The sequence below is a fragment of the Ranitomeya variabilis genome, chromosome 1 (genome assembly GCF_051348905.1).
Source record: "Ranitomeya variabilis isolate aRanVar5 chromosome 1, aRanVar5.hap1, whole genome shotgun sequence".
NCBI lineage: Eukaryota > Metazoa > Chordata > Amphibia > Anura > Dendrobatidae > Ranitomeya > Ranitomeya variabilis.
Genome location: NC_135232.1, coordinates 712,368,128 through 712,393,434, shown reverse-complemented (window position 1 = coordinate 712,393,434; position 25,307 = coordinate 712,368,128). Strand labels below are relative to the sequence as shown.

Here is a 25,307-nt window from a genome sequence, read left to right as displayed (position 1 = left end):
ACGGATGCGACGTGTGGCCATCCGTCGCAATCCATCGTTCATTAAAGTGTATGGCAAAAAAACGGACCCTGCGGGCACATTTGCAGGATCCGTTTTTTTGCCATAACGACGGATTGCAACGGAGGCAAAAAGACAGAAGTGTGAAAGTAGCCTAAGTGACCCAGATGAAAACAAATGCTGTGATGCCAAAATCAGCTATACTCAGGAAGTGATAAAAATGCTCCTTCAAGAGCTTCCAATCCAAATCAACATTTACAACACTGCCACCCAGAGGTTTACAAAGCTGTGATTGAAAAAGATCACAGCAGCACCAAGACACCAGAGTCCAGCACTTCCCACCAGGCAAAGGAGGATAGAGTACCGTTATCATTAATTGCACTACCAGCTTTTACTGCTCTTAATGGAGAAATGGCACGCAAACTTGGTGTTTCTATGGAAAGAGAAAGTCTTAGAAAATTAGTGATTGAAGAAGCCCTTAACCAAAAGGAAGATCTTAAAAAGGCTTTCAAGAGATGCTTTGTGTTTCTTAAAATGGATTGCCTGCACAAGTCACAGAGTGATCTATTTTGCTATCAACGTTCGATATGTTTGTGATAACAAAAAAATTGTTACTAAGACGCTGGCAGTAAAAGATACTAAAGCTCTTCACAGCAGCCAGTTTCTCCAGACCTGAGTGGAAAAAGTTCTGCAAGATTATGAACTAAAAAAAGAACAGGTCCTTGCTGTTGTAACTGCTAATGCTTCAAACACGATAAGTACAATTAAACCGATGCATGAGAATAATGAAGGTGAACAGCAGCTAGAAGAACATTTCACATTCAGTATGTTGGAGATGGAAGGCCACAGTCCTGTTCCCATAAGGGAGGAACAAACCGATATTACTACTAGCGATGAGCGAGTGTACTCGTTGCTCGAGTATTTGTAACTGCTCGGAGATTTAGTTTTTGTTGATGCAGCTGCATGATTTTACAGCTGCTGGCCAGCCTGAGTACATGTGGGGGTTGCCTAGTTGCTAGGGAATCCCCACATGTATTCAAGCTGTCTTAGCAGCTGTAAATCATACAGCTACGACAACAAAAACTAAATCTCCGAGCAGTTACAAATACTCGGAGACCACCCGAGCGTGTTCGGGAAAACCGGAGCAACGAGTACACTCGCTCATCACTAATTACTACAGAAGAACAGCAAAATGATTCTTTACAATTAGATGATCTTGTTGAAGCTGCTGCACACCTCTTTCCTATTCATCACATGCGCTTCTGTTGTGCACATGCTGCAGCTGGCAATAAGAGATAGTCTGCAAGAGGGACATGCTGGAACTCTGATTAGCAAAGTGAGGAAATTGGCTATTGCTGCCAGAACCCCTAAAATTGATTCCATCCTGAAGAGACGTGCTGGAAAGGGGCAATTGTGGATCAAGCCACTCGGTGGGGCAGCACCTATTTAATGATTGAGCAACTGCTTGAGCTGAAACCCTTCCTTGTAGCTATGGCCAAGCCCCAGGTAACACTACATGAAGGTCAATGGACACAGGTGGCTGAATTGAAGGAATTGCTTCATCACCCATTTACAGTGACTAAAAAGTTCCAAGCTGAGGATTTAACTCCTGGCATTTTTATATAGGAGTGGAAGAACTTGTTGTTTTGCCTGTCCCAAAGAGGAGATTTAATCGCAGATGGCATTGCTGCTTCAATGAAACAGAGACAGACACTGCTATTAGAAAATAAAACTCTTCTAGCAGCTGTTTATGTGGACCCGAGTCATCGTATATTGCTGGATGATCAACAGCTTACTAAAGGAAAAGAAGCTTTGACTGAGGTAGCAGTTAGGATGCGCTACAGGACGGCCAGGAGCAAGAGGACTCGGGTCCTGCCAGTGCTGCTGCTTACGTTCTTTCATCCTCATCAGATGAGGAGTTTGATTTCGACAAGTATTGGATGACATGGAGCAGGCAAAGTGTTGCTGCAGGGAAAAAGATTCCACTCCCATAGAAAACAGATTGACCATATTTCAGCAAAATTTTTCACTTGCTCTAAAAGTACAAGAGTTCAATTGTTCATCAAAACTGACTGTGCACGAGGCAATTCCTTTATACCCTAAAATTGTGAGATGTTGCCCATGTGGTTACTGCTTTCTCACCAATCCAATTTAGTGTAGAGAAGTTGTTCTCTAGCCTTAAAATAATTAGGTCAGATGTGAGGTCATCTATGAAGGAGGATCTGATGGAGGCGATACTATTTCTCAGAACAAATTCATAGACTGCACAAATGCTATTCAGTAAGTTTTTGGAGAAAACTGTCCCCCCCCCCCCTTACTGCAGAGTGTATAATAAATTGTAAATACGCAAAAGATTTTTGCTCTAAAGTTGTATTCCAATAAATATATGTTATGTTCTATCTAAATGGCTTGATTATTGTATCATAATAATGATTAAAAGCCTGATGTTACCATTTTACTACAGTAAATTTATCACTTAAACATGAGCCATGTGTAAGGGAGTCGGAGTCGTGGAGTCGGAGTCATGGAAATTGAAGAGTCGGAGGATTGGGTTACCGACTCCACAGCCCTGGCGACAACTGTGATTTACTATTTTGTACAGAATGACTAGCTGGTTTACGAATATAAAGAACGAAAGCTTGAAAATTGAGGTATTTTTATGAGTTGTCAAACTGGCGATATTTTCACAAACAAATGCAAAACATATCAACCTAAATTTTACCACTATCATGAAGTACAATAGGTCATGAGAAAGTCTCAGAATTAGTGGGATCGGTTGATGTGCCAGAATTATTACCACATACAGGGACACTGGTAAGAATTGTAAAATTTTACCTGATATTAAAGAGGTTGTCCGTGATTAAGACAACCTCTTCTTTTACTAAATGTTCAGCCCCGATAAAACAAAGCCTATAACTCACCTCCCGTGTCGGTGCATTTCCCGCAGTGTCACCACTTCCTCGCCCCCGGGGCTCACGTGTTGTTCTTGTGACACGTGACTCCGGTGTCCACTCAGCACTGGCGTCACTGTCTCCATCTTTCGGACAAATTTAACATGAAGAGGAAGTCCGGACTGCAGCTGATCCCAGACTTCCTCTTCATGTTCAGTGTGTCCAAAAGGCGGAGACCGTGACCCCAGTGCTGACTGGACACTGGAGTCATGTGTCACAACATCACAGCACAGCCCCGGAAACGTGAATGCTGACACTGCGGGAACGGAGCCGGCACGGGAGGCAAATATAGGCTTTATTATTTTATCGGGGTCAAACATGTAGTTTAAGAAGGGTTTGTCCTAGTAGTGGACAATCCCTTTAAAGTGAAAATTAGCTCAGTCACTAAGGGGTTATGTTTTTTTGACTATATTGCTTGAAACCTGCGGATGCTTAATAATGTAGAACATATGTGGCCCTAAAAGGGATTTTCCCACAAATAGAAGTTGATTTTAATCAACAAATAATTTCCACAATTGGATGATAAAATGTTCCTATGCTGAGGTAATCTTATAAATGTCCCCTGCTGTACTGTGTAATGGCGTCTGACCGTACAGGAACATGGTCTGATCATACCACAGCTCTCGGGCAGTGTGGTAAGCGAAGAACGGTCAGACACGACCACTACACAGCACACTGCAGGGCACATTTATAAGATTCTCAGCACAGGAACATTTTAATTTATCGCATCCAATTGTGGAAATTATTATTATCCAAAGATTTATTGATTACAATCAACTTTTGTAGGAAAACCCTTTTAAGTCGTCTTCCTGTAATCGGGCACTTGGCAACTAGTTATCACAGGGGTTTGAAACTGATGTCAGTGATTCAGAGACCCCGAGACAAACCATCCACATGAGGTTACGAGAAAACAAAAAATTACATCAATACTTCACTTACACCCAATTTGCATAATCAGTTGGAGCGTGGCGCAGAGAATGAGTGTTGAAAACCCTTGACCCCAATACTAGAAAGCTGCCCCATCACGTCTTGCCCTGATTGTACCGTCCTTCTGATATTCAGGAAACATAAGGTTTCTTTCTCTTTTTGGGATGGGTATTTAGGAAGAAGGATATCAAGGCAGGTCACTGGGAGATCACAAGCCATAGGAATGGGGACTAGAAGCCGGCGTGTGGAGCTCAGGTTCAGCCAAACGTTAAGGTCCAGAGCACAGATTTATAGAACTGAAGACATCATGTGTGAGGCGGCAAGAATCACAGCAGAGAAGGCTGAGAAACACCGATAAGTCAGGAAACTGCAATGAATCCTTGAGGGAAGATGGCACAGGTTTGATGCTCGTAGTAAAACGTATGAAGACAAACCAAGGACACCCTAAGAAGAAATAAAAGTTTTCTGACGACAATCACTGTACAAATTATGCACTGGTGCAGGCCCCAGCGGGGTGACCCGGCTGCAGGCTGAACAACAGCCCTGGGTAACTTTGGTCCACGCATCGGTATTAGGGCTTCAGTCTATGGAACCTGGCAAAGTGAATGCCCCAGAAGGGGGTTTCATGAGCAGAGAAACCAACCCAGGCCGTGATGGGCATCAGTCACAGGCTAGAAGCGGGGAGCCCCGTAGTCGTCTGGCATCCTCTCAATGTTGTATCTGCAAAGAAAGCAAAAAGAGCAAGCTGCAGAGGCCAAAATCACACGCAGGAGCGTTACAGAGCCAGGACCACCACTGCTCACCTGTGGTTAGAGATGTACATGATGGGGACACCAGGAATCTTCCGTATCCGCCTTTTCAGATCTCGATCCACTGTGGCCACTATGTAACATTTGTGCTTTTATACAAAAAGAGAAGATAAATTCTATTAGATGTTAAAAAAAAAAAAAAGAAAAGAAAGAGTCCGCCACCACCCAACGTCAGGGCCCATCTCCTTACTAGCACTCACCTGAGTCACCCTCTGCACCAGGCAGTCATCTGCATAGGTTCCTTGGTGTGTGCACGGAAGGCGTTCAAAGGTGGGGTCCTTAGCGATCCTAAAAACAATTACACTTATGGGGCTATTCAGGACTTCAACATTGATGGCCCAACCTTAGGATAGGTCCTCTGTCTGTACAGTAGAAGAGCAACACTCAGCACCCACGTCAATCAGCTGTTATTGGTGCCTGTGGCAGTCAGGGCTGCGCAGATGTGGTATAGCGGTTGTGGACGGGTACCGTTTCACCAACGGCACCAAGAGCAGCTGACCGGCCTGGTGTAGCACCACCCATAAATCAGACATCGATGACCTATACTAAGGATGGTCCATCAATGTAAAAGTCCCAAAAAAAACCTTTAAGGAAAACAGGTAATAACACACATCAGCCAAATTGTACAAAAGCTACCAGCGCCCAGCATACAGCTGCCACACACAGCCGCTATACAAGCACCCGCTAACCTCCCACCATAATCCAATACACACAACCGCCATGCCAGCGCTCCCCAAACCCGCAGTCCTCCTGCCATGCCAGCGCTCCCCAAACTCGCAGTCCTCCTGCCATGCCAGCGCTCCCCAAACCCGCAGACCTCCTGCCATGCCAGCGCTCCCCAAACCCGCAGTCCTCCTGCCATGCCAGCGCTCCCCAAACCCGCAGACCTCCTGCCATGCCAGCGCTCCCCAAACCCGCAGTCCTCCTGCCATGCCAGCGCTCCCCAGATCCACCATGCTCTCGCCATGCCAGCGCTCCCCAGATCTATCATGCTGAGTGTGATTTGTGATGCAGGCTGCTGCATCATCCATAGAATATATGCAACTACAAGCAAAATAAGTCAGATCTTACCTGAGAGCTACTCTATATTTCTGCCCAAGTTTCTCCAGTTCTGCCATCACACAGTCAGTGATACAGGGAACACCTATAGAAAGATAACATGAACACAGTTCTTTAAGCCAGCGGTGTCACACAGAGACGTCAGAAACTCCATGCAGCTACTCCTGGGAGGCAAGAGTAACTTACACTTGGCGTACAGACAGTCCATCATTGACTGCACCAGGTCCAGCTTGGCTTTAATGGAGAAATTAATGAAGTTTGTGTCCACGAGGATATAGTACGGGGGTCCGAGATTAGTATTATACTGGAAGAACAGGCAAGATGGGACCTGAGGACTAAACGGAGACACAAATATGAAAAGTGAACATCCACCCAACATAATGCAGCCACAGGAAGCTGCTCCAGGCCAATTAACCATTCATTTTCCTCTATATTTTGTTAGATTTTCTCCTATGGTAATAGTGTTGGAGAGCGCGAAACATGAGAAAAAAAAAAAATTTACATTTTTATTAAAGGGAACCTGTCACCTCCCCGTCCCCCCCCCCAGGCGTTTTTAACTAAAAGAACCACCTTGTGGAGCACTAATGCTGCATTCTGACAAGGTGGCTCTTTTAGTTCTGGTCCCTGCCAACGCTGCAATAATCGCTTTTATAATGTGCCCCTCATACCTCGAATTAGACCTGGGGCAGGTCTTTCCCCCTAACACAGACGCACCACAGCCGTCACTCATGGCCTCTGCCCGCCGGGCACCACCTCCTCTTCCTTCATTAGCGTCCCCGGCACCTGCGCTGTAAGTTCGAAGGGCAGCGCTACTGCGCATGCCCGAAAAAAAACCCAAACAAAAAAAAAACAAAACAAACTTACAGCGCAAACGCCGGGGATGCTAATGAAAAGGAGGCGGTGCCCGGCGGGCAGAGGCCATGAGTGACGGCTGTGAGGCATCTGGAATAGGGGGGAAAGACCTGCCCCCAGGTCTAAATCGAGGTATGAGGTGCATGTTATAAAAGCGAATACTGCAGCGTTGGCAGGGACCCGAACTAAAAGAGCCACCTTGTTAGAATGCAGCATTAGTGCTCCACAAGGTGGCTCTAGAGGTTCCCTTTAATTTTCAAAGTTTAAAAAAAACAAACAAACAAACAAAAAAAAAAAACCTGAATATCTGTCACGCCTTCACGTTTCTTCTATAAAATAAACTTTGGCACTCAACTTGCAATTATATGGAAATTTTTAATGGCAGCCACTCGTACAAACGTTTCGGTCAGAGACTTTGACCTTCTTCAGTGTACTGCAGTAATATTAAACAATAAAGCAAATAATGTAAATGACAAAAAACAGAAAATCAAAAAAAAAAAAAAAAAAAAAAAAAACATAAAACAATAAGAATAACAGAATATAAGGAGACTAGTATATATTGTGCATATATAGTGATGGATGGGAGAGGGGATGGGGATAGTATAAAAGAATATAGAGAAGCACTCATACCTTGGTCCCTAAGGCACTATTAGTATGTGGCTGGAAGTCAGGATAAGGTCCTATATGTGGATCCTAAGATAGAAAGTATGTCTATTGAGCTGGGTGCAAAATAGGGGTCATAATAAGATGTTAGGACTAACCCATGTATCCGTATGGATGGGGATACGATGGTGAGGGACGGTGTCTTGAACCGTGCTGTTACTCGTCTGGAAAGTAGATCAGATCTAATGGAATGAATAGATAGTACGTTCGTATATTTGGACTTGAATTGTCCAGAAATAACAGCGGTGTTAGCCCAAACATATAGGCAGGACATTAAGTATATGTGGCAGAGGAAAATTCCTATGTTGATCCCATGTTAATAATAATAGTACATACCCAATATGGTAGTGAACCACAGTGTTCACACTGGAGTAAAGATCCAAGAGTGGACTCAGATTAAGGAATCCCTTTGCCTATAAGGGGAAAAGTGTCCGGATTTAAAACAAGCAATGACAGGGCTCCAAAAGGGCAGAAGCGCTGACAGTGGTGACAGGTCTTACCAGGTGCAGGCAGAGGTCTGGATCCAGAACGCGGTGTCCACCGCTGGTTCTAATGTGTGCTGCCATGGTGTAAAAGCGCCGTTATATGGCTAGGGGGCGGGACTGTCGGTAGCGTGAAACCGGAAGTGCGTCACCGGAAGTGACGCGCTATCAGTGCCGGTGACACTGTGCGTGTCAGCGCTGTAAAATAGTGATGGAGGTGCGTTCCACCTCAATTTAACATGCCGTAAGAGCAGGCGGTGGGACTAACTAAGTGTGGGAGGGGTTAAGGGACTACTTAGCTAGTAGAAGCGGCGATAACTGTGTATATTAGTATGTCATCACACATAAACAACCTGGCATTAGAACGGAGGCATGAAAATAACAGTAAAAGAGGATTTAGAGTTAAATCAGAAAAATAGAGACCAAGGTGCTGAGGTAGGAATCCAGAGGGAGGGAGGAACGGGATGTGAACATTTTCGTGCCGTCACATTCAATATTGAGGATTCTGTAAAACAAAATCGCGTATTAATACAATGCTTATAAATATGAGTATGTACATGTGCATAATGAAGGAACAATATAATGACAGTTATTATATCAAAACCGAATATATGCAAAGGAGATCATGGAAGACCATTATAGGAAGGCCAGGAGATCATAGTCCCTGTTGAGACCCTTAGGTGTCATGGTTTCCAACTCGTGTATCCAGAAAGCCTCTCTTCTTTTGAGGATCTGGATACGATTGCCCCCCCGTCTTGGTATTGGGACATGTTCTAATACCTGAAATCTAAGCTGAGGTATAGTGTGTCCTGCGTCAGTGAAGTGGTGGGGTAATGGCAATAATGTATTTCTGCATCTTATTGTGGAAAACATTGGAGGATATTACAGGAGGCATATCCAGATATACCTGAGTTTCGTAATCATTTCCTACCGTGCTATAAACGATCACGCAACATCCGTGACACACTGGTCAAGGCTGACATTGGTTCGGGCTCACGATCCTCCACCCAAAGGTTTCTCTCTAGACCCAGGACTGGCACATACCCATGTCTCCACTGCAACCAATGTGGAAATGTTTTAAAGGGAGATCATTTTTTTCACCCACACTCGGGGAAAAGATACCAAATTAAAGACTACAGTACCTGTGATACATCCTTTGTGGTGTACTCCATTAAATGCCCATGTGGCCTTTTATACATTGGCGAGACCTCACAACCGATACGGGACCGTATCAGTAAGCACAAGTCCACAATAAGATGCAGAAATACATTATTGCCATTACCCCACCACTTCACTGACGCAGGACACACTATACCTCAGCTTAGATTTCAGGTATTAGAACATGTCCCAATACCAAGACGGGGGGGCAATCGTATCCAGATCCTCAAAAGAAGAGAGGCTTTCTGGATACACGAGTTGGAAACCATGACACCTAAGGGTCTCAACAGGGACTATGATCTCCTGGCCTTCCTATAATGGTCTTCCATGATCTCCTTTGCATATATTCGGTTTTGATATAATAACTGTCATTATATTGTTCCTTCATTATGCACATGTACATACTCATATTTATAAGCATTGTATTAATACGCGATTTTGTTTTACAGAATCCTCAATATTGAATGTGACGGCACGAAAATGTTCACATCCCGTTCCTCCCTCCCTCTGGATTCCTACCTCAGCACCTTGGTCTCTATTTTTCTGATTTAACTCTAAATCCTCTTTTACTGTTATTTTCATGCCTCCGTTCTAATGCCAGGTTGTTTATGTGTGATGACATACTAATATACACAGTTATCGCCGCTTCTACTAGCTAAGTAGTCCCTTAACCCCTCCCACACTTAGTTAGTCCCACCGCCTGCTCTTACGGCATGTTAAATTGAGGTGGAACGCACCTCCATCACTATTTTACAGCGCTGACACGCACAGTGTCACCGGCACTGATAGCGCGTCACTTCCGGTGACGCACTTCCGGTTTCACGCTACCGACAGTCCCGCCCCCTAGCCATATAACGGCGCTTTTACACCATGGCAGCACACATTAGAACCAGCGGTGGACACCGCGTTCTGGATCCAGACCTCTGCCTGCACCTGGTAAGACCTGTCACCACTGTCAGCGCTTCTGCCCTTTTGGAGCCCTGTCATTGCTTGTTTTAAATCCGGACACTTTTCCCCTTATAGGCAAAGGGATTCCTTAATCTGAGTCCACTCTTGGATCTTTACTCCAGTGTGAACACTGTGGTTCACTACCATATTGGGTATGTACTATTATTATTAACATGGGATCAACATAGGAATTTTCCTCTGCCACATATACTTAATGTCCTGCCTATATGTTTGGGCTAACACCGCTGTTATTTCTGGACAATTCAAGTCCAAATATACGAACGTACTATCTATTCATTCCATTAGATCTGATCTACTTTCCAGACGAGTAACAGCACGGTTCAAGACACCGTCCCTCACCATCGTATCCCCATCCATACGGATACATGGGTTAGTCCTAACATCTTATTATGACCCCTATTTTGCACCCAGCTCAATAGACATACTTTCTATCTTAGGATCCACATATAGGACCTTATCCTGACTTCCAGCCACATACTAATAGTGCCTTAGGGACCAAGGTATGAGTGCTTCTCTATATTCTTTTATACTATCCCCATCCCCTCTCCCATCCATCACTATATATGCACAATATATACTAGTCTCCTTATATTCTGTTATTCTTATTGTTTTATGTTGTTTTTTTTTTTTTTTTGATTTTCTGTTTTTTGTCATTTACATTATTTGCTTTATTGTTTAATATTACTGCAGTACACTGAAGAAGGTCAAAGTCTCTGACCGAAACGTTTGTACGAGTGGCTGCCATTAAAAATTTCCATATAATTGCAAGTTGAGTGCCAAAGTTTATTTTATATACCTGTGGGTTTGGGAACCCTCTTTGTGCACCATCTCAGCTGTGCCACGATCTACTACACTATACTTCACGTTTCTTCTGACTGGTGCCACAACCAAGTTAGAGAAGGGGCATCACCGTTAGACATGTGCGACATCCCCCCCGATGTGTCACAATCGTATGTGATGATATTTTACCCACACGACTCAAACGCAACATTCAGAAGAGCATTTCCAAAAACACTATAGGATATAACATGGTTTAAAAATTCTCATGTGCGTCCTGTGCTCCTCAACACATCTGCACCAACGTTCAGTGGGATCGTACTACAAACAACTATGTGATCAGCGTCAATGTGATAATGTGGAGTGCAGGTCTGTGCGCGGGTTGGTCAGGTCCAAATAAAATAATACATGCCTGATCCTAACCCAGGAAATCATTAGATAAATCCATGGTGGACACATCGAGAGGCTCTCAACAGTGATGACGTGAGCCAAACTATACAGAGCAAGAAAGACTAAATGGCAACACAGTGGCTCAGTGGTCAGCACTGTACCATCTACAGGACGGCACGGTGGCTCAGTGGTCAGCACTGTACCATCTACAGGACGGCACGGTGGTTCAGTTGTCAGCACTGTACCATCTACAGGACGGCACGGTGGCTCAGTGGTCAGCACTGTACCATCTACAGCACGGCACGGTGGCTCAGTGGTCAGCACTGTACCATCTACAGGACGGCACGGTGGCTCAGTGGTCAGCACTGTACCATCTACAGGACGGCACGGTGGCTCAGTGGTCAGCACTGTACCATTTACAGGACGGCTCAGTGGTCAGCACTGTACCATCTACAGGACGGCACGGTGGCTCAGTGGTCAGCACTGTACCATCTACAGGACGGCACGAGGGTTCAGTGGTCAGAACTCTACCATCTATAGGACGGGGCAGTGGTTAGCACTGTAGAATCTATAGGGCATCACGATGGTTCAGTGGTTAGCACTGTACTATATATAGGGCAGCACAGTGGCTCAGTGACATCACCGAGAATGCCTCCTATCCATCACTAGAGATCAGCGGTGACATCACTGAGAATGCCTCCTATCCATCACTAGAGATCAGCGGTGACATCACTGAGAATGCCTCCTATCCATCACTAGAGATCAGCGGTGACATCACTGAGAATGCCCCCTATCCATCACTAGAGATCATGGTGACATCACGGAGAATGCCCCCTATCCATCACTAGAGATAATGGTGACATCACTGAGAATGCCTCCTATCCATCACTAGAGATCAGCGGTGACATCACTGAGAATGCCTCCTATCCATCACTAGAGATCAGCGGTGACATCACTGAGAATGTCTCCTATCCATCACTAGAGATCAGCGGTGACATCACTGAGAATGCCTCCTATCCATCACTAGAGATCAGCGGTGACATCACTGAGAATGCCTCCTATCCATCACTAGAGATCAGCGGTGACATCACTGAGAATGCCCCCTATCCATCCCTAGAGATCAGCGGTGACATCACTGAGAATGTCTCCTATCACTAGAGATCAGCGGTGACATCACTGAGAATGCCGCCTATCCATCACTAGAGATCAGCAGTGACATCACTGAGAATGCCTCCTATCCATCACTAGAGATCAGCGGTGACATCACTGAGAATGCCTCCTATCCATCACTAGAGATCAGCGGTGACATCACTGAGAATGCCTCCTATCCATCACTAGAGATCAGCGGTGACATCACTGAGAATGCCTCCTATCCATCACTAGAGATCAGAGGTGACATCACTGAGAATGCCTCCTATCTATCACTAGAGATCCGCGGTGACATCACTGAGAATGCCTCCTATCCATCACTAGAGATCAGCGGTGACATCACTGAGAATGCTGCCTATCCATCACTAGAGATCAACGGTGACAACACTGAGAATGCCTCCTATCCATCACTAGAGATCAGCGGTGACAACACTGAGAATGCCTCCTATCCATCACTAGAGATCAACGGTGACAACACTGAGAATGCCTCCTATCCATCACTACAGATCAGCAGTGACATCACTGAACGCCGCTTATTGTCGTACACTTCTCTCTCCTTGATGGTGCTTGGATCCTTTAACTTCTTCTTTTGAGACGCTGCTCGATCCTTTTCTTTTCTAGAAATAAGGGAATGCAGAGTTTAGAGCGGAGCTGCAGACTCTTCCTTTCTCTGGAGTCCATTCTTGGTCTCTACTCACATGCGCGGGTCCCTCAAGTTGAGCCTCCGCTTCATCACTGCATATTTCTTTGTTTTCTTCTGTTTCCCCTGGAAGATAAGTGCACACGATGATGAAGACGACACAGAGCAATACTGGCTCACCCTAACAATAATTCACACACAGGGAGCGCTGCTCTGTAGACAACTGAACGCAGCCCAACACGAAGATGGAAATCAAAGCGGGAAACAAAAAAGTGACTTCTGGGGTTAAATGACTGTGGGCCACTGGAGTTCAGGCTGCTCCAAGAAGTGTCAAGTATAAAAGTTGGCATCAAGGAAAGTGGACAAACCGGCAAAAGGAGGTTAGGCCATGAGGGAAGAGAATAAAGGACGTGAGCACTACTGTAAGAGGTGCCCAGGTAGGTTCCCACACCATAAGACTAAATAGAAGAAACCTGGCACTAAACTTAATGCTGAAAGTGAGAAATGATTTTATTGTAGTACCAAAAACGTTTCAGTTCTCTGGACCTTCATCAGTTACGTACTGGTTGATGACTACAGTCAGTCATATATTGATAGGACAGTCAGTGCAGACCGTATCAGCTAGTAGATCAGGATGTCCTTACAAGGAAAATAGATGAGGCTTAAATGGCGCCACTTAGGAGACCAGGCCAGAGGGGAGGTCAGAGAAGGCCAGATGGGAGGTCACCAGCAGGGGAGAGGAGGCCAGATGGGAGGTCACCAGCAGGGGAGAGGAGGCCAGACCAGAGGGGAGGACAGGGACGGTGCCGGGAGACCAGGTAGGGGCGCCGGCAGGGGAGAGGAGGCCAGGTGGGAGGTCGCCGGCAGGGGAGAGGAGGACAGGGACGGAGCCGGCAGAAGAGGCCAAACCAGGTAGGGGGGCGCCTGCCAGGTTGGAGAGGTCAGAGTTCGCCCGACAGGGAGGTGATCATGGACGACTCCGGCCCTGGCTCCCGCACTCACCATGTTGCTGCTTTCAGTGGCGGAGGATTATGACGTCACTTCCGGCCTCGGCTCTTTGGCAACTGAAAGCGGAAGTCCCACCTTTGCACCCGGAACCGACTCTGTAGTCACGTGACCCGCGTTTCCGAACGGAGACCCGGAAATTTTTTTGAATCCGATGTGGTATCGAGCCCCGTATGTGGGGCGTTGAGGGTGATTATCGGAGTGTGGGGTGTAGAGGGTCACTATTGGGTTGAGGGGCGTAGAGGGTCACTGTCGGGGTGTGGGGCGTAGAAGGTGACTGTCGGGGTGTGGGGCGTAGAAGGTGACTGTCGGGGTGTGGGGCGTAGAAGGTGACTGTCGGGGTGTGGGGCGTAGAAGGTGACTGTCGGGGTGTGGGGCGTAGAAGGTGACTGTCGGGGTGTGGGGCGTAGAAGGTGACTGTCGGGGTGTGGGGCGTGGAAGGTGACTGTCGGGGTGTGGGGCGTAGAAGGTGACTGTCGGGGTGTGGGGCGTAGAAGGTGACTGTCGGGGTGTGGGGCGTGGAAGGTGACTGTCGGGGTGTGGGGCGTGGAAGGTGACTGTCGGGGTGTGGGGCGTAGAAGGTGACTATCGGGCTGTGGGGCGTAGAGGGTGACTATCGGGCTGTGGGGCGTAGAGGGTGACTATCGGGCTGTGGGGCGTAGAGGGTGACTATCGGGCTGTGGGGCGTAGAGGGTGACTATCGGGCTGTGGGGCGTAGAGGGTGACTATCGGGCTGTGGGGCGTAGAGGGTGACTATCGGGCTGTGGGGCGTAGAGGGTGACTATCGGGCTGTGGGGCGTAGAGGGTGACTATCGGGCTGTGGGGCGTAGAGGGTGACTATCGGGCTGTGGGGCGTAGAGGGTGACTATCGGGCTGTGGGGCGTAGAGGGTGACTATCGGGCTGTGGGGCGTAGAGGGTGACTATCGGGCTGTGGGGCGTAGAGGGTGACTATCGGGCTGTGGGGCGTAGAGGGTGACTATCGGGCTGTGGGGCGTAGAGGGTGACTATCGGGCTGTGGGGCGTAGAGGGTGACTATCGGGCTGTGGGGCGTAGAGGGTGACTATCGGGCTGTGGGGCGTAGAGGGTGACTATCGGGCTGTGGGGCGTAGAGGGTGACTATCGGGCTGTGGGGCGTAGAGGGTGACTATCGGGCTGTGGGGCGTAGAGGGTGACTATCGGGCTGTGGGGCGTAGAGGGTGACAATCGAGGTGTCGGGTGTACAGGTGCTGCGCCGCCTCCCTGCTGTCCGCTGCTCTGCTAGCTTTACTGATGAGAGTTCAGCACAACATGTGAGCTCGGGGTATGACCAGTGATTGGCTGCAGTGGTCACTTGCTACCTCTCTACATCCCTTTGTGTTGACCTGTCTGGGTACCACATGTATTACCACCATGCTGATTCACCCCAGTTTCTTGTCAGGTGTGGTCAATCACTGTGCAGCTTACATGTTTTCTGAAAAGTCTCAGGGATGAAAGCTGTGCTCTGGTTGCTTTGGGCCACTTGACGCCCCGGCTGAGAGCCGCTGATCTGGGATATCTGATCTCTTGGCAGGAGACGACATGCTGGAGATGCTATGAAGACGCCGTCCGTCGTCCGTCCTGATGTTGTATGTTATTGGTGAGCACCGCTGGCCAGGTAGTGTGGCTTTCTGACATTCGGGCTCCTTCCTGATCCCTCTTTCTCTTGCAGGCAGCGTCACGGGCTTGATGTGCGTGTTCCTGGTCACGATTAAATTCCTCTTTGAATTAAGTTCCCGTGTCCTAACGTTCTGGCATCATGAAGGTCGGGAACGCGGCACGGAGCGTACCATCTACAACTATGTGCAGGGGAAGTACCTGGAGCCTCGCTCCTGCCAGGTGTCCTGGGACTGGGCTGAGCCCTGCGAGGTGGGGCAGTCCATGGGATTCCGAGTGCATGTAAGACCCCTGACGCCCTGCTGGGAACATGCTTCCCGTCCTGCTTGCTCCATGTTGAGTTGTTGGCCTTTCCTCAGTTATTCTATAGGAATGGGCATCCCTTTCCCATCACCGGCACGGCCGCTCTGCGAGTTCGCATCTCTCACACGGAGCTGTCAGTCGAAGTCCCGGTGACTCTGGAGGCTGTCCAGGATCCCATGAGGAACGTGGTGAAAGCCACTTTCACGGTGCGGCAGTCTGGGAGGTATCAGATCAGCATCAGTGTGGGCGGCCTCAGTGTTGGGAATAGTCCATACTATAAGGTCTTCCAACCAGGTAAGAGGTGCTGCAGCGCCCAGAGGCTGAATGCTGAGTATCAAAAGTGTGACCTCACTGCCTGCTCCTTAAAGGTGTGGTCGTTCCTGCCAAGACACATATTGTCTGCCACTTCTCTACCCTGGTCCTGACCTGCGGGGAGCAGCACACCCTACAGATTGCTCCACGTGACCAGTATGGAAATGCGGCCAGTTGCAGTGAGAAGGACCTGGAAAGCTACACCCTGAGCCTCAGTCAGGTGAGCGTCCGCTCTGCCCCTTCATAAGACTATGGCCCCCTTCCCGGCCCTGTCGCCACAGCATGCGCCTGCTCCGTCAGCAGACCCCTTTGGAGATGACTCTTTTCACTTTCTAGCTTGGCGTTGTGGGAATGGCCGATGGCTGCTGCCGAACAACAGTCTGCCATGGAAAACAACAGCGGGTGCTGATGCCACTGACTCTTTTGCAGACGGGATGTTTCCAGGCCACTGTGCGCTACCAGGGACGTCCTATTAGCAATGGACACTTCTACATCATCGTCCTAAGTGGTGAGCTTCTCCTTGTGTGTATGCTGCTTCTTGTAGTCCTTGCCGGTTTGTGACTGTTGCCTCTTGTGTTGTAGATGCGGAGAAGGTGGTGGTGGATAATAATGTGTCGTGCTCTGGAGTGGGCGTTTTCTTCGAGGGTTATCTATATCCTCCTTCTAGTCCACCTAATGTTTCTGGGCAGCAAAACCCATCTTCCCCCAGGCAGAGAGAGGACAGCACCCCATTATTCAGTTTTTCTGCCCTGGAGAGGGTGAAGAAGCCGAAGAAGGTGTATTTCTACATCTCCCCAAAGGTGTGTGAGCATGGATGCACGTGGTTTCCACTGTCTGCACCTCTCCTCATCATTGTGTTTTCTGCTGCAGCAACTCTCCATCAAGGAGTTCTACCTGCGGATCATTCCTTGGCGTCTCTTCACCTTCCGCGTGTGTCCTGGGACCAAGGTGGGTCACCAGCCTCCTCCTACCAGAGCTCTCATATTCAACCCAAATTCCCCAAAATTTGGTACACTGTGTAAAATGTGCAGAAAGCAAAAACAATGACCTGGAAATGTCGTCACCACATTTTATCACACAGATCAGAAGCTGGACGTTGGACATTTCTTTTTTTCGTTTGAAAGACAAATTAATTTAGAAATTGATGGCAGCGACATCTCGAAGGTGTTGATTACAAAATGCTGCAGAAGTGGTACTGATGGACCAGAGCCCGTGGGTCACATGACCGTATATATGGAGCATGTGAGAGAGGCATTGTCTCCCAGAAGCAAAGATGGTCAGAGGTCACCAATCTGAGAACTGCGTCTAACGACTGGAACAACTTCAGAAATGTTCCTCAATGTAAAATTGGGAAGAGTTAATATAATCCGTCTACAATGCAAAATATCACAAGATCCAGAGATTCTGGAGAAATGCATCTGCACAAGAGACAAGGCCAACAGCCCGTATGGGAGGGTTGTGACCTCCAGGCCCTCAGACTGCACTGTATACAGGCATGAATCACTGCATGGGCTCAGGAATAATCCAGAAATTATCTGTGATTGCAGGTCACCATGCAATCTACAAATGTAAGAGAAGACTCCATACAAAGAATAAGCAGTATATCTGCACAATCCAGAAACTCTACCTTCTTCTCTGGGCCAAAGATCAGTTATAATAGATAACAAATAGATAGCAAATAATAGATAGCAAAATGGAAAAATGTTCTATGGTCGGAGGAATTAAAATGTGGAATTCTTTATGAAAACCACGCACACTGGGTCCTGCATACTCAAGAGGAGAATGACCATCTGGCTTTTCATGGAGGAGAATGACCATCCGGCTTGTCATGGAGCAGAATGACCATCCGCCTTGTCATGGGGACATTAGTGGAGGTGACATCAATCCTGAGTGTGTATATAGAGGTGTTAGACCAACATCTGCTCTAACCATACAACTTGTAAGGTCTGGGAAGACCTTGTTTATTTCATCAGGACAATGATAAACCCCATCCTGCCTCCATGACAGCAGTATGGCTCCGCCGAATCCGAGGGATCCACTGGCCACCTGCAGTCTGGACCAGCCAATAGAACTTATTAAATGAAAAATCTGGCAGATACCCAGAACTATCGAGTTGTGTAATTCTGACAGACTAAAAGGGGACAATGTTCCTCTCCCAAAACTCCAGTTACTGTCTCCTCACCTCCCCAACATTTACAGACTGTTGTGAGAAGAGGAGACACTGCACGACGCTGGGGACCCATGCACAACTGTCCTAAGATGTTGCTGCCATCAGTTCCAAAATGAGACATTTTCTTTTCTGATTAAATGGAGAAATGTCCAACGTACACCTTCTGATCTGTTTACATATCTGGGTGTAATGTGGAAAGTTCATGGCCTCACGCCTTTTATCACATTGTCAGAGGGTTGCGGGCGGGTGTGGCGCTCTGCATTACGGTTGATCCCGTTAATTTGTCTATGTCTGTATCTTTCCTAGTTTCTTTACTTGCCCCCGGACCCTTTGCATGGCCTTTTGTCCTTACAAGTTGATGATGGGCTGCAGCCCCCAGTAGAAATCTGCTGTAAGGAGCGGAACATCATAGCTGCCACTTTTACTCGTTTCCTGCACTTGAACATTGGTAATGCAATGATGAATGTGTAATGGGCGCTGTTATGGTTACCCCAATGACCAGGGGAATAAAAATACAAAACGGACTAGCTCTCGGGTGATGGAAACTAAGGTCGACCGTGACCTGAACCTGACCCAACACTTACAGTAGCCGGGGGATGTACCTACGATGCCCTAGACACCACGCGCCAGCCGGAGATCTAACTACCCCTATAAGAGGAATATACAGGCCTGCCTTACCTCCAGTGAGGAACCCCAAAAGATGATAGTAGGCCCCCACAGATATTGACGGTGAGTTCAGAGGAAATGACATACGTAGGATGAACAGCAGATTTAGCACAGTGAGGTCCGCTTACTAGATAGCAGAAGGACAGGAAAGTGTTACTTCACGGTCGACCTAAAAATCACTATTCAAAAACACCATCCAGAAATTACTTTAAACTCCAGTGACAACTCATGCCACTGGAGTAGTAATTTTCTGTCCACAAGAGCTTCCAGCACTGAAGAGTCACATTGCAGATAGCTGGACAAAAATAGCAAAAACAAGAAACAAAATTCAACTTAGCTGAACTGGAACTTGAGGCAGGTGAATGCAACAGAATGCTACTAGCACATTGTTGGCCGGCATGTGACTAACAGCCAAGCAGCCTTAAATAGGAAACTCCCCTAGAGGGTGGCGACAGGTAATCAGAGATGGAGGAAGGCACATAAGAGACACTACCATAACAGACCACCGGGGGAGCCCACAAACCGAATTCACAACAGTACCCCCCCCTTAAGGAGGGGGCACCGAACCCTCACCAGAACCACCAGGGCGACCTGGATGAGCACTATGAAATGCACGAACCAAATCGGGAGCATGAACATCGGATGCTGTCACCCAAGAATTATCCTTTTTACCCACAAAGAAAAATCCTGCCCCTAGTGGAGACAACGAGGGGCGAATATGACCCTTTTCCAAGGATTCTCTGATATACTCCCGCATAGCAGTATGTTCAGGTACAGACAAATTAAACAAGCGACCCTTAGGAAACTTACTACCGGGGATCAATTCAATAGCGCAGTCACACTCTCTGTGGGGAGGGAGAGAATCAACTTTAGGCTCTTGAAAGACATCATAAAAATCTGACAGAAATGCTGGGATCTCAGAGGGAGTAGATGAAGAAATAGGAACCAAAGGTGCATCCCCATGAATCCCCCGACATCCCCAGCTCAACACAGACATAGATTTCCAGTCCAAGACGGGATTATGAATCTGTAACCATGGTAATCCAAGCACTAAGACATCATGTAGGTTATATAATACAAGGAAACGAATAATCTCCTGATGGTCTGGGGTAAGACGCATAGTCACTTGTGTCCAATATTGTGGTTTATTGCTAGCCAAAGGTGTAGAATCAATACCCTTCAGGGGAATAGAAACTTCCAACGGCTCCAAATCAAACCCACAACGCTTGGCAAAGGACCAATCCATGAGACTCAGAGCGGCGCCAGAATCCACATAAGCATTCACAGTCACAGATGATAAGGTACAAATCAATGTCACGGACAAAAGAAATTTTGACTGCAAGGTACCTGTAGAAAAAGATTTATCAACCTTTTTATCAACCTTATTTATACGTTTAGAGCATGCTGATATAACATGAGCTGGATCTCCACAGTAGAAGCACAATCCATTTTTGCGCCTGTAATTTTGACGTTCGCCTCTAGACAAAACACGATCGCATTGCATATGCTCTAATGCCTTTTCAGAGGTCACCGCCAAATGGTGCACAGGTCTTTGCTCAGAAGACACCGCCATATGGTGCACAGGTTTTTGCTCAGAAGATACCGCCATATGGTGCACAGATTTTTCCTCAGAAGACCCCGCCATATGGTGCACAGATTTGCGCTCCCGCAAACGCCGATCAATCTGGATAGCCAATTTCATGGCATCATTCAGACCTGTAGGCACAGGGAACCCCACCATGACATCCTTCACGGCATCAGAGAGACCTTCTCTGAAATTAGCTGCTAAAGCGCACTCATTCCATTTAGTAAGCACCGACCATTTACGGAATTTCTGGCAGTATATCTCAGCTTCATCTTGCCCTTGGGAAAGAGCTATCAAGGCTTTCTCAGCCAAAATCTCCAAATTAGGTTCCTCATAAAGCAACCCCAAAGCCTGAAAAAACGCATCTACATTCAACAACGCAGGATCCCCTGGCGATAATGCAAATGCCCAACTTTGTGGGTCACCCCGCAGCAGAGAAATAACAATTTTAACTTGTTGAGTCTGATCACCAGCAGAGTGAGATCTCAGAGACAAAAACAATTTGCAATTTTCTCTGAAACTCAAAAACCGGGATCTGTCTCCGGTAAAGTATTCAGGCAGAGGAATCTTAGGTTCAGACATTGGAGCACGTATAACAAAATCTTGTAGGTTCTGTACTTTTGTCGCAAGGTTATTCAAACCTGCAACTAAACTCTGTGGATCCATGTTTCAAATGGGTGTAACCCAAGCATTCAGAGGTTAAGAGGAGAGGAGAAAAAAAAAAGGCTGAAGACTGCAGTTTAAGCAAGGAATACAAATGATCAAACTAAGGTGCACTTTCAAACACAGAAAAAAAAAAAAAAAACCTTTTCTCCTCCTTCCTGCTTTAGTGCATATTTTAACACATAGATTTTTTACAGGCCGGCCAAACTGTTATGGTTACCCCAATGACCAGGGGAATAAAAATACAAAACGGACTAGCTCTCGGGTGATGGAAACTAAGGTCGACCGTGACCTGAACCTGACCCAACACTTACAGTAGCCGGGGGATGTACCTACGATGCCCTAGACACCACGCGCCAGCCGGAGATCTAACTACCCCTATAAGAGGAATATACAGGCCTGCCTTACCTCCAGTGAGGAACCCCAAAAGATGATAGTAGGCCCCCACAGATATTGACGGTGAGTTCAGAGGAAATGACATACGTAGGATGAACAGCAGATTTAGCACAGTGAGGTCCGCTTACTAGATAGCAGAAGGACAGGAAAGTGTTACTTCACGGTCGACCTAAAAATCACTATTCAAAAACACCATCCAGAAATTACTTTAAACTCCAGTGACAACTCATGCCACTGGAGTAGTAATTTTCTGTCCACAAGAGCTTCCAGCACTGAAGAGTCACATTGCAGATAGCTGGACAAAAATAGCAAAAACAAGAAACAAAATTCAACTTAGCTGAACTGGAACTTGAGGCAGGTGAATGCAACAGAATGCTACTAGCACATTGTTGGCCGGCATGTGACTAACAGCCAAGCAGCCTTAAATAGGAAACTCCCCTAGAGGGTGGCGACAGGTAATCAGAGATGGAGGAAGGCACATAAGAGACACTACCATAACAGACCACCGGGGGAGCCCACAAACCGAATTCACAACAGGGCGCGTGCCTGTAGTGGGGGGAAGGGGGTGACGGCTGCCTGTGGGAGGGGGAGACAGCTGTGTGTGTGTGTAGTGGGGGGGTGACGGCTGCGTGCCTGTAGTGGGGGGTGACGGCTGCGTGCCTGTAGTGGGGGGTGACGGCTGCGTGCCTGTAGTGGGGGGTGACGGCTGCGTGCCTGTAGTGGGGGGTGGAGGCTGCGTGCCTGTAGTGGGGGGTGGAGGCTGCATGCCTGTAGTGGGGGGTGACGGCTGCGTGCCTGTAGTGGGGGGGGTGAAGGCTGCGTGCCTGTAGTGGGGGGGGTGGCGGCTGCGTGCCTGTAGTGGGGGGGGTGGCGGCTGCGTGCCTGTAGTGGGGGGGGTGGCGGCTGCGTGCCTGTAGTGGGGGGTGACGGCTGCGTGCCTGTAGGGGGGGGTGGCGGCTGCGTGCCTGTAGTGGGGGGGGGTGGCGGCTGCGTGCCTGTAGTGGGGGGTGACGGCTGCGTGCCTGTAGTGGGGGGTGAAGGATGCGTGCCTGTGTGTGGGGGTGGTGGCGTCTGCGTGCCTGTAGTGGGGGGTGGTGTGTGTGTGTGGGAGGGGTGGCAGCTGCGTGCCTGTGTGTGCGGGTGGTAACTGCTGCGTGCCTGTGTGTGGGGCTGGTGACGGCTGCGTGCCTGTGTGTGCGGGTGGTAACTGCTGCGTGCCTGTGTGTGGGGCTGGTGACGGCTGCGTGCCTGTATGTGGGGGTAACGGCTGCGTGCCTGTGGGGGGGGGGGTGACAGCTGCATGCCTGTGGGGGGGCGACGGCTGCGTGCCTGTGTGGGGGAGGTTATGCTGGCATGTGTGTGGGGGGGATGACTGCTGGGCGACTGTAGTGGGGGGTGATGGTTGCATGGCTGTGAGGGCAGGTGATGGCTGCATGTCTCTGTCTGTGTATGTGTGGGTGGGGGGGAGGTGACAGCCACATGACTGTAGTGGGGGATGATGGCTGCGTGCCTGTAGGGAAGGGACGGCTGTGTAGCTGTGGGGCTGTGATGACTGTGTGCCATTTGGTGGGGTGGTAGGCTTTATAGATGAGTGGCGGTGGACCCCATGATGGACATGGTCCATGGACCGCTTCTAACAACGGTTTTGCTTTTCAGGTGGATCAGAGACTTTCCAGGATAAAGTTAGTTTTTTCCAGAAAGAGCTTAAAATGATTCACTGCAAGAAGAATCGCAGCAAAGTCACCTTGAGAGTCTGCCGCCATGCGCTGCTGGAGAGTGTGAGTAGTAGTCCTGCGGTGTCCACAAGTCTATATCCTGCATATCGGGTGTCCCCCTGTGACCCCCGGTTCATCCCCCTGTTACCCCATAATATCTGTCTTTTATTACAGTCGCTACGAGCAACAAGAAATTTTTCTGCCTCTGACTGGAGCAAAAGCTTTGAAGTGATATTCCAGGATGAAGAGGGTGAGTGTCTGCTCGCTCTGGTGGCTCTGACTTCTCTCTGTCCCTTTGACATTATCTCTCGTTGGCAGCTCTGGATTGGGGTGGTCCGCGGCGGGAGTGGTTTCAGCTGATTTGTAAAGTTCTCTTTGATACAAACAACAAACTCTTTACTCGATTTAGTGACACAAGTCAAGGCCTGGTGAGTCCATGACCTTCCCAGCTGTCCGCGTATGGCTACTTTCCCCTCCCCTTCTGTCCGCGTTTGACTTCTTTCCCCTCCCCTTCCGTCCACATCTGACTTCTTCCCCCTCCCCTACCGTTCACGTCTAGCTACCTGCTTCCACCCTCCCCGCCGTTCTTATCTGACTGCCTCTCCCTCCCCACAGTACACCTCTGACTGCCTCTCCCTCCCTCCCCGCCATCCATGTCTGACTGCCTCTCCCTCCCTCCCCGCCGTCCACATCTGACTGACTCTCCCTCCTCATTGTCCGCGACTGACTGCCTCTCCCTCCTTGCCGTCCGCGTCTGGCTGCCTCTCCCTCCCCGCCATCCACGTCTGACTGCCTCTCCCTCCCCGTTGTCCGTGACTGACTGCCTCTTGCCTCTCCCTCCCTGTCTTCCGCGTCTGGCTGCCTCTCCCTCCCCGCCGTCCACGTCTGAATGCGTCTCCCTCTCCGCCATCCACGATTGACTGCCTCTCCCTCCCCAACGTCCGCGACTGACTGTCTCTCCCTCCCTGCCGTCCGCATCTGATTGCCTCTCTCTTCCTCCCCATCTGACTGCCTCCCTCCCTCCCCGCCGTCCACATCTGACTGTTTCTCCCTCCGTCCCCGCTGTTAGCGTCTGACTGCCTCTCTCTCCCTCCTTGCCGTCCTTGTCTTGACTGCCTCTCCCTCCCCGCCGTCTTTGGGGTTTTATAATTTGGGGGTTTCTCTTCTAGGTACACCCAAATCCATGTCGCCCACCAGGATTACGCATCAAGCTGTACGAGTTTGCTGGTAGGGTTGTAGGAAAATGCCTGTTTGAGTCGTCTCAAGGGGGAGGTTATGAGCAGCTGGTGAGGGCCCGGTTCACCCGCTCCTTCCTGGCACAGATCATTGGACTTCGTGTGCATTATAAGGTGAGGCATGGTGTCCCTCCTCTGACCACCCAACAGTCACATTGCAGAACTGGGAATGGGGCTGCTGAGCGCAGACATTTCCCATACTGCCCTTCTGCCTGCCAACCCCCACATGTGGATGGCGACTGATGGATCCAGCAGGGTGTGAGCAGTATATGTCACCTGGACCCGCAGGGTGAGAAAATGGACATAACCCCTGAAGGCGGGGATGGGGATGGAGCAGACGGGACTCGCAAAAAGGATGGGGGTGATTCGGGACTAACAGGACCTGATGAGGGGAGGGTGGGGACACATGAGGAGATTCATCATTTTATTTTTCTCTTCAGTTCTTCGAAACGGACGACCCTGATTTTTTCCAGTCCAAGGTTCTGTATGTTTTGTCCCATGACATCTCTGATGCAGACCTGGTCTTTGCTGAAGAGAAGTATGGCCGCGGGGGTCAGCTGGAGAAGGTGGGTGCTGTGTGTGAACTCGTAATCGTGTTTTATCGAACATGAAAGGAACTGTCAGTGACTAATATTGGAGTAAATCTGTGAAGTCTACAGATGAGACACCACGTGTCAGCCGCCCGTTCTCATATACTATATACAGACGAGATATCACGTTGCAGCCTCCCGTACAGTACACAGATGGGACACCATGTGGCCTGTCTTCCCGTACAGTATACAGACGGGACATCACGTGCCA

The 25,307-nt window shown here is 48.6% G+C and overlaps 2 protein-coding genes across 4 annotated transcripts in view; one reads left to right on the top strand and one right to left on the bottom strand.

Annotated features, from left to right (window-relative positions):
- Nucleotides 1–2,636: 2,636 nt before the first annotated feature.
- On the bottom strand, nt 2,637–13,892 carry FCF1 (FCF1 rRNA-processing protein). 2 transcript variants are annotated; one of them, XM_077267426.1, is made up of 8 exons: nt 13,826–13,892; nt 12,882–12,949; nt 12,729–12,800; nt 5,930–6,078; nt 5,756–5,828; nt 4,885–4,972; nt 4,679–4,773; nt 2,637–4,595 (listed from the first exon to the last, which is right to left on the bottom strand). In XM_077267426.1, exons 1-8 carry the CDS (start codon nt 13,826–13,828, stop codon nt 4,547–4,549), a joined length of 597 nt encoding a protein of 198 aa, XP_077123541.1. In that variant the 5' UTR covers nt 13,829–13,892; the 3' UTR covers nt 2,637–4,546. The 2 variants fall into 2 exon arrangements, with proteins under 2 accessions (XP_077123541.1, XP_077123540.1); XM_077267425.1 differs by lacking the exon at nt 13,826–13,892 and adding an exon at nt 13,346–13,674.
- AREL1 (apoptosis resistant E3 ubiquitin protein ligase 1) overlaps nt 13,835–25,307 on the top strand; it is a 40,180-nt gene continuing 28,707 nt past the window's right edge. The window contains exons 1-14 of one of the 2 annotated variants that reach the window (XM_077267423.1): nt 13,835–14,017; nt 15,379–15,444; nt 15,517–15,743; nt 15,821–16,058; nt 16,133–16,296; nt 16,413–16,584; nt 16,659–16,876; nt 16,947–17,024; nt 18,553–18,694; nt 23,213–23,334; nt 23,446–23,521; nt 23,590–23,699; nt 24,441–24,620; nt 24,947–25,072. In XM_077267423.1, coding sequence (XP_077123538.1) covers nt 15,429–15,444; nt 15,517–15,743; nt 15,821–16,058; nt 16,133–16,296; nt 16,413–16,584; nt 16,659–16,876; nt 16,947–17,024; nt 18,553–18,694; nt 23,213–23,334; nt 23,446–23,521; nt 23,590–23,699; nt 24,441–24,620; nt 24,947–25,072 — 1,869 coding nt within the window. In that variant the 5' untranslated portion in view covers nt 13,835–14,017; nt 15,379–15,428. Of the gene's footprint in view, nt 14,018–15,246; nt 15,445–15,516; nt 15,744–15,820; nt 16,059–16,132; nt 16,297–16,412; nt 16,585–16,658; nt 16,877–16,946; nt 17,025–18,552; nt 18,695–23,212; nt 23,335–23,445; nt 23,522–23,589; nt 23,700–24,440; nt 24,621–24,946; nt 25,073–25,307 lie in introns of both variants that reach the window. The other variant, XM_077267424.1, reaches the window with a different exon arrangement.

Coding starts and splice junctions, on each gene's coding strand:
- FCF1 (XM_077267425.1), bottom strand. CDS start 13,375: ATGAAGGTCCAGAGAACTGAAACGTTTTTG. Junction 5,829..5,929: donor GGACTGTCTGTACGCCAAGT/GTAAGTTACTCT, acceptor ATCTTTCTATAG/GTGTTCCCTGTATCACTGAC. Junction 4,973..5,755: donor AAATATAGAGTAGCTCTCAG/GTAAGATCTGAC, acceptor AATTGTTTTTAG/GATCGCTAAGGACCCCACCT.